Consider the following 15732-nt stretch of genomic DNA (forward strand, 5'->3'; position numbering starts at 1 on the left):
TATAGGTCATCCAGAACAATAAAATCTATCCATTGCTCCTTTCAAACCCAACCCTGCAGTCCTTCTGTAAAGAAAACTCCTACTAAAGTCTGTGGGAATTTTGTTTGAGTAAGGACAGCAAGTATGGTGCCTTTATATATACAGCCCATACTAGTAATTAGTAATACCTTATAAGTGGGCTGAGGATGGATGAGTGATCAGTCTCTTTACTATTTAGTGAAATCTAACATCATATTTAAGCCATTGCATATTTGGTATATGTCACTACTTATGTATGTATATTGGGCTGTAAACTGAGACACTGTTCTTTCCCAAGACAGTGTATCAGTAATACTGCCTTGTAAGTCAGAACATCTTTTGTAAGTCCACATGGAATTATTTGCAGTACTCTGATTTCTTGAAGATCTTACTATGAATATATAGCATGTCTAATTCTACCATTGGATATGTGCATACAACACCCATTGATGTCAATGGATGTGCATATCTACAGGCATAATTTTGCCCAGGATATTGTGTGCATGTATGCGAACACCCAAGTGCTCATAGTAGTAAAGTTAACTACTTGTGTGTTTGCAGGATTGGGGCTATCGATTGGATTTGAATGTTGTAGAATTCTTACGCCATATTTGAAAATGTGTCCAAGGTTCTAGTGAATTGTTAAGTTCAGTAGATGAAATCCTGGTCCCTTTGAAGTCAATAAAAGTTCTGCCATTGATTTCAATGGATCCAGGATTTTACCTTATATGTCCAGTTTGGGTCCACTTCAGTATCTTGTTATGGTTGGCTCATAAAATGGGAGCAGTGGCATTTTTTTTAGTTACCTTCTTGCCTAGTCACATGTATTAAAAACCTAAGATAAGAACAAGTGTGTGAAAGGAGAATAACTTACTGTGGGTCAAGTGCTACACATTTTTAAACAAATAAAAAATAATCTGACAACAAAATAAAATCCTCACATAACTGATAGCAATACCTGTAACAAAACACAAACCTGACTAGATATGCTCTGTACATAAAAACAGGCCTGGATCTGCCATCCTTGCTCTGGTAAAACTTCCATTGAGACTAGTGGCTGCAGGAACAGGCTTGAAGGGATAATGTATGCAGTGATATCTGCAGTGAAGTCCTTCTGCTGAGTAAGTGGATATCTTCTAAGGACTTAATCCTAAAACTAATGTCAGAGGGAGTCTTTCAGTTGACTGGAGTGGACTTTAGATCAGGCCCTCAGAGAAACACTAAAGTAATTGAAGGTTAAGCATTCAAGTGGTCTCCACTCTTGTTTTCTTACTTATATATTCTGAAAATAGTTAGTCAAAATGTTTTGACTGAAAAGTGTACTGAAATATTCCCCAGTTCTCCCCTGAAAATGATGAAAAAATTATCAAAACCCTACTGACTTTTTCAACATTTTTTTTTCAAAACTTTTTATTGAAATGTTTAAGAAAGTAGGTTTTTTTAATCAAAAAGCAGGTTTTTGGTAAAATGGTTATGAAAACCTGGTTTTTGGTAAATGAAGAAAATTGGAAACCATTTTGACAATGTTTAGGGTAAAAAATTGATTAAAAATCCCCCAAATAGGTCAGTTTTGAAACCTACCAAATGGAAACAATTTTGAAATGTCAAAAATTTGTCATATTTTTCTCATTTTTGACCAGCTGTTCTAATGAGATTACATTTTGACTAATTCAATAGACTGTTAACTTGGTAGTTAACATTAATGATTATTTAAAATATTGAATACCTTCTTAAATACTTGCACAATCAGTGAAAATTTAGCTGAGCAATATTTCTTTTTATGCAGTATCAATTTTCTCCCTTAAGCTCCAATCCTGCAACAGCTTATGCATGTGACTAACTGTATGCATGTGACTAGTCTTCAACTCAGTGGGACTGCTCACATGTGTAAATTTACTCTTGTGCTTAAGTGTTTGCAGGATTGGGGCCTCAGGCAAACATGTGTACAATTTAGCTTCATCCTTGTTTGTAATCCAATGCTAGGGAAAGAGAATTGTGAGGATCCCCATGCCTTCATTCTGGGGAATCCCCTTCTGTTTCTCATTTGAGGGTTCTGATGGCTAAACTGGAAACAATCCCCTTCAAAGCTGATGCCAGTGCTGTTTTTTGAACTACCTGGCAGTTTGACTGTATAATAAATAACTGCCTTGCTCAAGCAGGTTATCTCCTTGACACAACTGAGCTTCATGATCTAAGAGTGAGGGACATGAGACTGCTACTTCCGAACCACAGCACATAATGAATGACCACTGGCAACCAAGCTACAGTATTAGAAGTGGAAAAAAAACCCAAACCAATCCACCAAAAAAATAACACAAGCAGAATAATCAAAACTATCACTTAAAAATACCAGTATTTTGTTTAAATTCTACATGTAACGTGCCATGGGAAGGCAACTTTAGTGAGGCATCTGTCTATAATATGGATTAAAGAATAGTGAGCAGAAACAGCATGGAAATACCAATCTTTGCTATGAGGAAAGTGCTATCATGCCAAAATTAACAGAAGTGAATGGGAGAAGCAAAAGATGCTGAAGTTATCATGGCTCTCAGTCAGGGGCAGCTCTAGTTTTTTTGCCACCTCAAGCACGTCAGATAGCCTTTGGCGGCTTGCCTGCAGGAGGTACCCAGTCCCACGGCTTTGTCATACCTGCCGCCGAATTGCCGCTGAATCCGCGGGACCGGTGGACCTCCTGCAAGTGTGCCGCTGAAGGCTGCCTGACTGCCACCTTTACAGGGACTGGTAGGGGGCCCCCCGTGGCTTGCCGCCCCAGGCATGTGCTTGGAGCACTGGTGCCCAGAGCTGCTGCTGCTGCCAGTAGAGAATAGTTCTCCCTGATATTGATATTTGGATAATTTGGATGAGTGGACTGTAACCTCTGAGAACTTGTAGACACTGTGGGCCAACATCTGCTCTTTGATGGGCACATGTAGTTCCCTTAAAACCAATGGAAGATGTTTTGTGCCAATTTGAGGGATGGTCTTAGGCTAATATTTTCAGTTGGACAAGTTAGAAAAATCATCTTAATGATTTTTGTGGCTAGGAAGTAGAACAATTTGGGGTTAGTTTAGAATAAGTATTTGCATCTCATTCTGCCATATGTGGAGTAGAGAAGATGATTCAATGGATATGAAAATATTAGATCTTCCACCAGATCAGTGGTGTATGCTATTTTTTTCAGGGAGCGGAAAGATAGTTCCCCAGTGTAAAGTTGTAAAATGAGAAACATAAGTGAGTACAATCCAACTGGAAGCTAGAATAGAGCTATGTTGATATAAATACATTTTTTCTTCTTTGAGGGAAAAGATATCTGAAGGAATGTTGGAAATGTATATTGTGTTGGAAACAAAGGCATGGATGTGTTTCATAATGACCTTATTAAAATAAAAGACAGTATAGAGAAGAGAGAAACTCAAGCACATGCAAAAAACCCTACTTGCTCTCCTTAGCTGTTTGCCCCGTTTAGCCAGTTTCATTTGGAAGCTCTGTTTTTTATGCTGGAAAACTCTTACTGAATACATAAGAATGGCTAACTAGCAATAAGAGTGCTACAGAAATAATTTAATTTTTGTATATCAGTTCTCTGCAGTCAAACTTCTTTGACATTTTAGACTGTCAGGTCAGGAAAAGGTGGGAGGAGGGTGACCTTAGTTTACTCACTCCTTTCAATATTTAGTGTAATTTCTTTTGAAAAATTTGCAGTTCAAACTTCTAGCGAAAAATATGCATTTCAAACTTGTTTCAAATAGACAGTCCCCATGTTATGTTACACACCCTTAGGGGCTTAATGGAGAGAGGCCTGCTTCCACAGGATGGAAAAGATGTTTAATAATGCAGTGAAACACAAACTCGTCTCTATCTCCCCCTTTCCCCTCACCCCTGCTATTTTAGACTGGTTCTTAGTAGTAAGTGTTGCAATCTTTCTGGAATGTGTCAAATTGATTTTATTTTATAAATTGATATGGATGTTTACATTTTTAGGATGAAATCCTGCCCCACTTCTGTCAAACGGGTGTTTTGTCATTGATTTTGATGAGGTCAGGATTTTACCCTCAGTCTTTAATGGAGTGCTGATGTCTCTTTTCACCAGTAACAGTAACTAGGGGCCATCTGGATACTAGACATTTTGTTGTTATAAGCTAACATCCGTGACTCTGGATAACTTCTTACTAGAAGAATTTAGTCTTTTACCAAAATAGATAATGTCACATAAGGCTCAGTTCTTTTCAAAGAACTTGAAAGTGACTAGTAAAAATGGTGTATCATTCCTCTTCAGTTAGGTACTGAAAATATTTAAGAGTCGCTGCTGATATGAACAGGTTTCAGAGGGGTAGCCGTATTAGTCTGTAAGTTACAGCTCAGAATTACTTTTGTTAAAAGAAGTGAAAAAAATGCTAGTTGGGTTGGATATTTAAATGTTACACATAATACTGCAGTAACTTTATTCTTGTTTTGCCGACTCTATGAATAGTATAATGCATAATAAAACCGCACAATTTGACAGATTTAGACAGCTGGCTCATTCACCAGAAGTTCACATTTTGTTAATGTCACCCACGTTGAATAAGGGAAGATTAGTTGGTAAGGTCAATTTACAAAAATGGTTGTCAGGACATTTTTTTTAATTGTAAAACTTTTTGTGATGGAATTCAGTAAAAAGACTATAGGCAGAAAGCAGTGGAGACAAAGAGCTGCTATTAACCTACAGATGCAGGCTACTGCAGGGTTCATTGCAAGATTTGTCACACTGCTTAGCCAATGAAGTGTTAGTGTGACTAGAAGGGACCACCCTTTTCTGGGGTAAGAGGGCAATTTGGTCTCCATGCTCATTTAATCCTGAGACTTCTTTGAATAGACTGTCACTTGAGTCTACATTGTGCACAATTATGCATGCACTTTTTAATGCAGACTATTGTTCACTAAGCACTCAACCAAGATTTCTCAACCAATTTCCATTTGGCACGAGGTCAGCTGAAACCCAAGTAATCGTATATGGAAGGCAAGAGTAGCTTTCTGTTCATTTTAGCCAGTCTCTTAACGCAGACTGAGATAAATATCAGGCTTGCCTTCCTTGCAAATTTCAGATGTATTAAAATAAGAGACTGAAAACATCCACTAATGGAAAATTAGTTACAAGTTACTGTTCTATAGAGGTCATTTTCTTACTGGTGAGAAATCTTGCTAGACTATGTTAGACTGCATTGCTTAAACCACTATCCACTGTTGATATAGGAACAGCAGTTTATAGGACTGTGATGGGAACACTGTGGTTGTTCTGTTCTCTCTTTGTAGGTAAGTTTTTCTGTAAGGCACTAGTGCAACGGAAACCTTGTATGTGATAGGTATGAACACACAGATCTGGCCACACATCACAGGGGATCAAGGGACGGGGCGGATTGGGGGTGGTCCCCTGGTCTGAAGGTGTCTATAGTTAAAATATTAACTAATGCTTTAAAAAACCTGAATACAGCATGTACACCAAATTTATTGATACATTTACAAAATTCATTTTTTGTTAACTCTTCAAGGAACATTTACATTTAAAACCATATTTGGCAATAATTGTCATATAATGTTTTGTACAAGTGACACCTTATGTAGCCAAGATTCTGCTAAAGTGAGCTCTTGTCCAATGACGTTCCATTCCATGTGAAATCTGTAACAGTCTAATCATGTATAATCTGTGCAGTCTTGTTACAGTGAAAAGCACTTTTTACAAACATTTTTATGATATGCTGGAATTCTACAAAGATTGACTGGTGGTTGCTTTTTCATCCATCGTAAAGGAATACATGTTGACACAAGAAAACATGTCTAGATTAGATCCACAACACATTTAAGAGTGTTTGCTCTCTCATTCCCGGTCATTCCAATTAAGTTGGTGAAAAATGTAACTTTAGTATTTTACGGGACATGGTAAAGCTGTTTCATCTAGGTGATGTCTATATTATAAAAATAAAATAAAATAATATAAATATGTAACATGAACCCAGTGCCCAATGTTAAATAAAATATATGATAAAAAGCAGACCTTCTAGGATGACTGGTTTTGAAATATGCTGATATAATTTAATTATTGAACACTTGAAACAATTTTGATATAAAGTTGCGATAACCCGATTTCTGCATCTATGCCAGATAAAGAAGTAAGTGCATAACATTCTGTAATAGAGATACATTGATGAAGGTGAAGGTTACAGTCTTACACAGAATTGCCTATTTAGGAATGCATTAAGGAGTTTGGAAATATTATCTCATAGTGTAGCTCATTTCACCTTAAAAACTGTTATAACTAAATTTAATTAAATCCAGCAGTGTGTACAGTAATGTTTCAAAACTCCTCTCTTTATTGTTATAATCAGATAGTTACAGATTTAAAATTGTTGGGATGTCAAAGAATCCATTATGACATCATAACAGTCCTTTGATGAAAATGTGGTTTAAGTGGAAACACTGGGTAAACTATTTCATGTGAAGAAATATATTTTAAAAATTCCACTAGTTATGCAACCACACTTATGATGGGGTTTTGCGTGTGTTGTACATCTATACATCTGTGCTGATGTATGGATATATATATACACATGAAAAAAAATTATCTGCACATGTCTGGAAATTATAGTTAAATTAATAAAAGTAAATTGAATCACTGGTGTTTATAGCAGGATAACAGTCCTTTTTAAAATGACAGGATTCAAAATAAATGCCCATTGAAAATGTAGTATCCAAATAGTCCCAGAAACTATACAATGTAGCTGGTTAGATCCAGCAAATAGGATGTCATGTCTATAATCTGATCAAGAATACCTGCCCTTGTCACTCTTCGGATGTTTCTATCCACTTGTTCACATTGGGGGCCAAGATATCCTTTTTTACACAAGCACTTATTGGGTCTTACACAGACACCTCCATGTCGACATGCTGGATCACATTTTGCTGTGGGGGAAAAAGTATTCTAATTCATGTTGAGAATCTTAGTAAGAAATAGAAAAATCAAAGGCATGCACACAACATGAGAGCTACTTCACACCAGTGATGGTGATAAGAAAAAAAAATTAAAAGTATGGAGTATGAAGGAGTTAACATCCCCAAAGACCAAACTGGTGCTTAAAAACAAGTTGCAGAATGGATACCCAGAACTATGAAGGAAATAAATACTGTTTTCATGCTTCTAAGAGGACCTCACAAGTAATGGATTGTGAAAATAAATAGCTATTTGACCTATGGCAAAATTTTCAAAAGTGTTTAATTGACTTAGGCTTCTCGGTCTCATTTTAAAAAGTGAGTTAGGCACTTGGAAATCTAGGGTTCAGGTTTATAAAGATATTTAGGCATTGTTCTCCCTGGCTTAAGTACCTAAATCTCATTTTCAAAAGTGACTTGGCACCTATGTCCCATTGACTTTCAGTGAGACTTGGGCCTGGCCTATACTGGGGAGGGGATGGGGGCAGGTCGATGTAAGATACGCAACTTCAGCTATGGGAATAGCGTAGCTGAAGTCAACATATCTTATTTCGATTTACCTCCCATCCTCATGGCAAGGGATTGACGGCCGTGGCTTCCCCGTTGACTCCGTTTCTGCCGCTCGCCTTGGTGGAGTTCTGGAGTTGACAGGAGCGCGTTCAGGGATCGATATATCGCGTCTAGATGAGACGCGATATATTGATCTCTGATAGATCGATTGCTATCCGCCGATCTGGCGGGTAGTCTGGATGTACCCTTAGGCATCTATGTCAGTTAGACATTACAATGCTAGCAAAGCAACACCTAAATACCTTTAAAAATCTGGCCCAAAGTCACTTTTAAAAATGGGACTTGGGTTCCTAAGTCATTAGGTCCACATTTTAAAAGGTATTTAGGTCTTGCAGTGCTCCTCATAGCAACACCTAACTGATTTAGGGATTTAGGATCTTAAATCTCTTTCTTAAAAGTGATTTAGTAATTTAGCAGCTTAAATCCTATTGACAGTCAATCCCTAAATATCTTGAAAAATCTGGGCCTTAGGCACTTAGTGTCTCTCTCAAAGATCCCTGAACATTTACCACTGCAATTCTTTATTACTTAGTTACTCAGAATTTCTAGAGAATTTTTAACTGTAAATATTATATTGAGTTCTAACTAATATTAGCGAAACCAACAATAGGTAACTGCAAGTGTGTAACTTTTTTTAGCCCTTTGTGAGCAGTATTATGATGAAAATATTCAGATGTTTTTTGTCATGCTGATGCCACCCTGATGATATTTAATGGTGTCTAAGACAAAATAGATGCGTAAAAAGTCAGGTCTCTTGGTTTTCATTAATAATTTCTATTTTTCACTATAAAGCCCTCTTAGAACCAGATTATTGCCTCCCAATTATTTACTTTTATTATTGAGAATATGTTAGTGGCACAAGATCCCATCCAGAGATCTGAGCACCATTGCTAAGTGTAGTCTGACATGTAGTAAAGAGAGAATCCTTGCTCTTTCCTAAGTTCCTACAGTGAGATGGGGAGAGGTGATTAAGCACGCTATTAGATTCACACTGGAGTGCTTCTTCCTGGAGCTCCCCTTGGGTAGGGAAGGTGGAAGGGGTGCTGTCCAGAGTACAGACTTGCAAATTTTAGGGCTTCTGTGTAGAGGGTCTTCCCTTTTGTGCTGCTCTATGGGATTCTCTTCCCATCTAGTGCTGTGCTGCCATCATCTGTCTTTCTTGCTTTTTATTGTATATCCACATCCTTCTCTAAGCCATCCATCAGTTCAGACATCAGCCCGGCTCTGGGATTAGGGTTTGTTCATTAACTTTTGTTTCCTTTGATGACACACCCAGAGTAAAGTACTGGGTCCCAGAAAAAAGTTGGAATATAGATTTAAAAAAAAAAAAGAAGGCTTGGCAACAATTTGATGGATTTAAGATATGTGTTTACAACCCAGAGAATTTTCTCAGTGGATTATAAACATTTTACAATCATCAGTTATATCTTGTGCTGAAATTCTCTTAAATCAACACATTAACTAGAGTCACAGTATCTTATAGGGAAAAATAAAATAAAAAAGCAAAGGCATTTTAATAAAAGACCACATCAAACTGGCTGACTTTAAAGTATGCAAAAGAATAATTGTAGGGATAGATCCTGCAGCCCCTTCTCAGCAGGTAACTCTTATTTAAGTCAGTGGTAATTCTATGTGGGGGGAGACTGCAGATTCAGGGATTTAGGACCAGATTTTTAAGATACCGTATTTAGTTGCCTAATTCCCTTTGATTTCAATGAGAATAAATGTCTCTTGAAATCTGATTCCTGATTTATGTTACTAGAATTTCCTTTGTATTTTACAACATGGTTGAAAGGTAAAATAGGAGTATATTGTAGTCTATAATTAATTAATGGAACTCTACATGCTCTACTTAAGGATCTCACATTAAATATTAAAAAGCCTTAAATATTACTTATTGTAGATCTTTCATCTAGTCTTCTACTTCACCCATCACCATGGTATCAAAGCGCCTGTTCGTTCTGTGCTTCTAGAAGCTACAGTAAATTTGCTTTATCAAAGATTTTATCTCAGCGAGTCATTAAAGGCAATTTTTGGGGTAGGTAATTGCTATTTTCACTCATTGCCATGAACCTAAATACTAACCAGTTCTGCAGAATTCTCCCTCCCAGCCTTGATTACAGCAGCATTTTCCAGTTGGAGTGCAGTGCCCATTCCGACAGTGCCTTGAGCATTCAGACGTCAGTATCTGTGCAGACTGAGCTGTTCTTTTGCATTCTTCAGGAACTAAAGGTCTGTAGAAAAATATACGAGCCAATTACTTATTTAAAAATCAGGGTCAAGGGGAGAGAATGCTTTCACATGTGAAAGAAAAAAACTTGTTTTTTTCTCTTTTTCCTCTAAAGAAAGCTGTTTAGAATGGCCCATATAGAAAAGCGTACAGTTTTGTATAGAAAACATGTGAATGCTGTAAGTGAAAACAAATCTCTTTTCATGTAAAAGGATTATAAGAATACTGTCAGTTTAATCTTCTAAAGACCTTATCGTGAATCATATAATTCCTTTTCCTGCATTCAAACTGTCATTGTTGACAGTGAACATGGAATGCAAACTGTACTTTTTTCTTAACAGAGGCATGCTCCTTTTCTCATTGGTAACTGTCACAGTTTCAGGATAATGTCGCCCGTATTCCCTCTCCATGGTCCTTCAAGGGTACCCACTTAGGGTTTGTGGATCCCAGTTATCATCTCTCTTGGGTGGTGACTTGTCTCTCTCTCTCTCTCTCTCTCTCTCTCTCTCTCTCTCTCTCTCTCTCTCTTTCTCCTGCCCAGCCATTTTAAGGTTGCACAGCTCCCTGCCTTTCACTGTGATATTCCCAGCAAGCCAGTCTGCTTAAAGGCTGGCCCCTGTGCTTTGTTTTCTTCCTGAGGGCTATGATCACTGTAATGCCAGCAGTTACCACACAGCTCTTTCTAAACAAGCACATTTATTCTTTAGGTAAAAACTTTACATAGAAAGCATATAAAACAATTCAAGTTCCTATGCACATGCTAAAAGCTTGCTAGAGGTCATCCATCAGTCTTACTGGGCCATAGTAGGCCAAGTTTTTCCAACCCTTCCATAAGGGTTGGGGGCTCCTGGGACAGACGATCCTGTCCATCTGCTGGATCAGAAAGAAAGCTGAGTTAGTTGAAACACGGTCTTTTGATACCATAAGCCATTTCTTTGTCTATTGGTTTCTGGGAAAAGCAGTTTGAACTAGGATATGCAAGACTCCTATGGAGTTGGTACTTGGCGGGAGGTGTTTACAATCTGAGTGATTCACCGTAATCACCTCTCCCCCATTCTTAGTTCCTAGAGGAGCTGTGGCAACCCTCTCTCTAGGAATTGCATACAGTCCCTGGCACACAGTAATACATAAGCTATTAATACACTTAACACAATATGGTCTCCAAAGATATTGCATCTGGTTGCAATATCTGTCACATGTACCAATACAAGTTTTGCCATTGACTTCAGTGGGAGCAAGATTGGGTTCTAAGGGAATAGTCATTTTCTCATAACCATCATTCAAAGAAGGATGACACATTTTATGTTCTTAGCAAAATACAGTACAATGTGTCTTTGTATGCAGTGTTGATGGAGCTGTGTCAGTCCCAGGATATTAGAGAGAAAAGGTGGGTGAGGTAATATCTTCTATTGGACCAATCTCTCTTCTGTTGTCTCACCAACAAAAGTTGGTCGAATAAATGATATTACCTCACCCACCTTCTCTCTAACGCATCATTTCATACAAACTGTCTTCTAAGGTATTATTCAGAATTAAACAATAAGTATTGAAACCACATATGAAGGTAGCACTGAACACCAATGCTCTGAGAGACAAACTGCCTCCTGAGACGCTTCCCTGGTGGAGCTCAAGAATTTGATTTTTATCTTAAAAGGCCCTAACCAGTTTTGGAACTGTTTAGCTAAGAGGCTGCCTCTCTCCCTGGGCCTGTACTGCCACTACTGAGATCAGCAACAGTGCTTAAGTGAGCTAAACATCCTTGGTACTGGAATTCACTTTCCACACTTACTCTGTTGCAGCCTGGTATTCTTTCGCGTGCACTGCAGAGTTCATCGTGTCTCAGAGCCATTTGGAGAAATTGGGCTCCATAAGAGGAGGAGCTGGAGGCTGAATGATGATTTAAGTAGGGTCCCATAATATGGAAGGGTTAGTGACTTTCATTTTTGTGGGACTGTCTTTGATTTGGAACAATTGTATTTATTTAATATATATTACAAAGTATTTTATTGAACACTTTAGGTTTTAATTATGTGGTTTAAATGTTAGGAGCTGCCTAGATTTCTGAATAGATACTTGACAAATCAAGGCAATTTACACTTAAATAATAATGGGTGAGGAGCAGAGAAAAAAGTATAGGAAAGGGACAACAGGGATTTTTGGACAGAATTTGAAAGAGATTAAGGGATTTTAGAAGATTCTCACCAACAGTGAGAATAAAATAATAGTTGTGTGGACGGAAAGAGAAAGTTGCTGCTAGGCAAGTATATGGACGTGGAAGGGCAATAGAGAGAAATAAGGTAGGCTGGAGGGCTAAAAAAATTTAGAACAATTCTGAACTGGATGTTGAAATGAATCAAAAGGCAGTGAAGTTCAAGGAGATTCAAGTAGGGGGAGACATCTAGAGAAAACTCCATAATATGGTGGAAAGAGGGAAGCATATGGGGTGGAGGGAGCAGGATTTATAGATTGTGTGTGGAACAGCTGGATCTTTAGGAGGTGAGGGAATTGGAGGGAATACAAAGTTAGTGGTGGTTTTGGTAAGGGATGAGGAAGATGGTGGAGTCTGGTGAGGAATATGTCACATATATTGCCAACTAAGACAGAACATTTAAAAGCAGGTTAAACACACACCTGTCAGAGGTGGTCTAGATAATACTTATTCATGTCATGAGTGCAGCGGACTGGATGACCTCTCAAGGTCCCTTCCAGTCCTACGATTCTATGATTTTTAAGGGAGCCCCTTATTAGAATTTTGGCATCACATAACTGTCATAGAAGCACAGTAGTTAAAGACCCATTAGTTCATCATGTACATTGCCCTGCCAGTCCAAGATTGCACACTTTTAGCTCACTATTACATGTCTAAAGCAATGTTCTCTTTTAGATGTTTTAGCCGAGATCATATAGTGCCAGCCTTTACAGGGTGCAAAGGTATATTTTACACAAAAATACTAAATATTTAAAATTAGAGTGATAACTAAAGGTTATTTCATTACTCAGTAGGAAATTATATAGACAATAATGGGATGTTAATTAATTTAATTAGAGCAGAGGTACCAAAGAGATATAACTACAATAGCTGACGGTGTCTCAGCCTTTCTGTGTCTTTACTCTTTTCCTCCTCTTCCTGATTAATAATATATCTTATTGAAACCTTAAAATTCCGCTGGTCCTGCTTTTCTGTGTCTCGTCTGTTCAGAAACTTGGTGTTAGTCCTGCTGGGTGACTTCCATTGAATATATGGACTTTTCATCTAGGTGCTCAGATACCCCAGGCTAGAAACTGTCTCTGCCTCCTGTTTCTGTTGGCTTTTCTTTTAACTAAGTGCCTGGTTTCTGATTTTTACCTGCAGAGAGCACTCTGAATGAAGATATTTTATGTCGTATATTATGACTCGTGCAGCCATTTTGCAACATCTAACAACATCACTGCCACATTGTACAACTTCCATTTGACACTCCAGCTTTTTTTTGCCTTGTGCATTCATAATGAAATCAAACTTTGCTGTAGTTTTGATGCCAGTGTATATGGAGAGTATACCTTGAGGGATATCGAGTTCAATTGACAGAAATAATTTACTGCTGAGCACCAATATTTCTTCAGGATTCTGTATGTCATAGGTTTTATGTAATGTAATTTTTCTGCCGGCTTCTAGATAGAAGTATTTTAGATGCTCAATGGCACTCAATATTTACAAAAGCACAGAATATGTTCTGCACTAAAGAAATTACTCTAATGCTTTTTGCAGTAGCTATGGCCGCCATATGTTTTTTTAGAAAAATATATTTCTACATGACTTTAATTCAAACAGCATGCAATTCAGGGAATCCATTATTTATTCATCACTCTGGCAACTAATAAGTCTTAGAAGAACATAATGTATATCATACAATACATTAAAAAGTCCTACAAGATATAGATTCAGTGGAATCTTTTCCAGTGGTAAAGCAAACCAAGCTGCAGAATTTTCTATTAATTATACAGTTCAAGTGTAGTTATTTATTATTTATTAAATATGGTTTTAATTTTAATTTGGGAGTAACTGTAACTATAGATCTCGCATGTCATATGGCCTCAAACATCCATTTCATTGATATATTTTGTTTATAAAATTCCATGCACCATCACCGGCATCTTGTGAAACATGTACATGTAAGCCTTATGCTTTTCTTGTCAAAGAAGAAATGGAGCCCACCACCTATATAACGAATAACATAATTTCATAGGAAATGCAGACCCATATTATTGTCATATCCTTAATTTTTCAGTTGCCTCTGTGTTTTTCGTTTAAATAATCAGCTTTAACATTGTATTAGCATCAATTTTTGCATTATATTTCCTAGTATTTTTCTTGAGAGAATCACTAAGAAACTTTCATTTGAATGTTTGATCTCTTACTGTACATTCATGGTGTACCTTTGTGTTTATTTGAGCTATATTGTGACTTACGCTAAGAAACTTTCAGGTGCCTTAAAGGGAGTATACACGCGATGGATTGGGACTAAATGAGTGCCGCAGTGTTTGGCAGCTGAGTGAGGTGGATTTGTTAATCAAAATTTGGGCCATAAGGGGATGAGATCCGAAAGTGATGCCAGTGGTGGGGAAGGCATTTCCATACATGTCACTCGCTGGAAACTTCGTGGCTGGATCTGGTCATCAGGGAAGAATTTAGCAGCTGGGGGTTGATGGGATTCTCACTGAGAGAATTTAATTTCTGAGACAGCCATAGGCTTGCTGCTAAAATGGGTAAGTTGATCATTGGAATGGGAGCTTGCTTGAAGAGGGAGACTGGATGGGATTGGTTGTATAGCAAAATGACTTAGATTAGTGAAGACTGTAAGGAACTCTCAAAGGATCTAAAAAGCTAGGTAAATAGGTAGCATGATGGCAAATGAAATTCAATGTTGGCAAATATAAGATATTGCCAGTTGGAAGAAATAACTTGAGCTCCTCATACACATTCTTGGGTTTTAAATTAGGAAAAAGAACATGGTAGTTTTTGGACAGCTCAATGAAAACTCTGCTGAATCAAAAACTAGTAATATGCAAGGAATGGGATGGAAAACAGTACTGAAAATGTTATAGTGTTCTATAAATCAGTGCTATGTCCTTATTATGAATACTGACTTCTACACTTGTTGCCCTATCTAAAAAAATAAAATAAAATAAAAAGTGATAGTGTGGAGCCTGATGCTGAAAACTATTTCAAGGTCTGGAACAATATTCATGTGTGGAGCAAATGAAAAGATTAGGACTGTTTTGAGAGGGAACATGCAGGAACTATACAAAATGGGCCTGTGCGGACAGGGTAAATTGAGTACTCCCGTTGACTGTTTCTCATAGTGTCAAAAGAAGGGGGATTCAAGGAAAAAAATTAAACTGGTAAATGTAATTTTTTTTTGTACAATATACAGTTAGCTTAGTGGCAATCATTTCAACAGGTTATCACTGAAGTCTAAGCTCAGTAGAATTTTAAACAAGGATTAAGTATTTATATGGATAATGGCAATCATAGTAATAAAACATAGGAGAATGCATTGAGTATCAGGTTGCAGTTTAATAAAGTCCCTTTTCTGAGTAGAAGTGCATTTTAAAGACTTAGTATTAAATAAAAGCATAACTTGTGGTGGCAGGAAGAGGGGTGATAAAGGAAAATCCGCTAGTACACAGGCAGGCCTAGGTAGAGAGACTTCCCATAGCCTCTTTATAATGTGCTTAATTTCAGATAGACACAGTGGATCAAATTTTCCAAAGGTGTCTCAAAATTGTGTGCCTGAATGTCTGGCTTGCATGTATGAATGAATCATGTAAAAATGAAGATGTGATGAGTTATCTGAAAAATATTTTGAAGTAAAGATTGACCTTACAAATGATAGAAACTGAACTCAGAACTTTTACTTGTGAAAATATTCATGAATTGATTTTTTTTAATTTAATCAAACAGCTTGATC

General features: G+C 37.4%; 2 protein-coding genes across 4 annotated transcripts in view; one reads left to right on the plus strand and one right to left on the minus strand.

The window, feature by feature from the left end:
* ANAPC10 (anaphase promoting complex subunit 10) overlaps positions 1 to 15732 on the plus strand; it is a 271815-nt gene that overhangs the window by 178978 nt on the left and 77105 nt on the right. The window lies entirely within an intron of this gene.
* The window catches only part of HHIP (hedgehog interacting protein), a 99204-nt gene continuing 84902 nt past the window's right edge, over positions 1431 to 15732 (minus strand). Inside the window, exons 12-15 of one of the 3 annotated variants that reach the window (XM_030563673.1) lie at positions 9637 to 9785; positions 6826 to 6954; positions 6050 to 6147; positions 1431 to 5960 (exon numbers count right to left, since the gene is read on the minus strand). In XM_030563673.1, the coding sequence (XP_030419533.1) occupies positions 6092 to 6147; positions 6826 to 6954; positions 9637 to 9785 (334 nt within the window). In that variant the 3' untranslated portion in view covers positions 1431 to 5960; positions 6050 to 6091. Of the gene's footprint in view, positions 6955 to 9636; positions 9786 to 15732 lie in introns of all 3 variants that reach the window. The other 2 variants (XM_030563672.1, XM_030563671.1) reach the window with 2 other exon arrangements.

Source organism: Gopherus evgoodei, chromosome 5, assembly GCF_007399415.2.
Source record: "Gopherus evgoodei ecotype Sinaloan lineage chromosome 5, rGopEvg1_v1.p, whole genome shotgun sequence".
NCBI lineage: Eukaryota > Metazoa > Chordata > Testudines > Testudinidae > Gopherus > Gopherus evgoodei.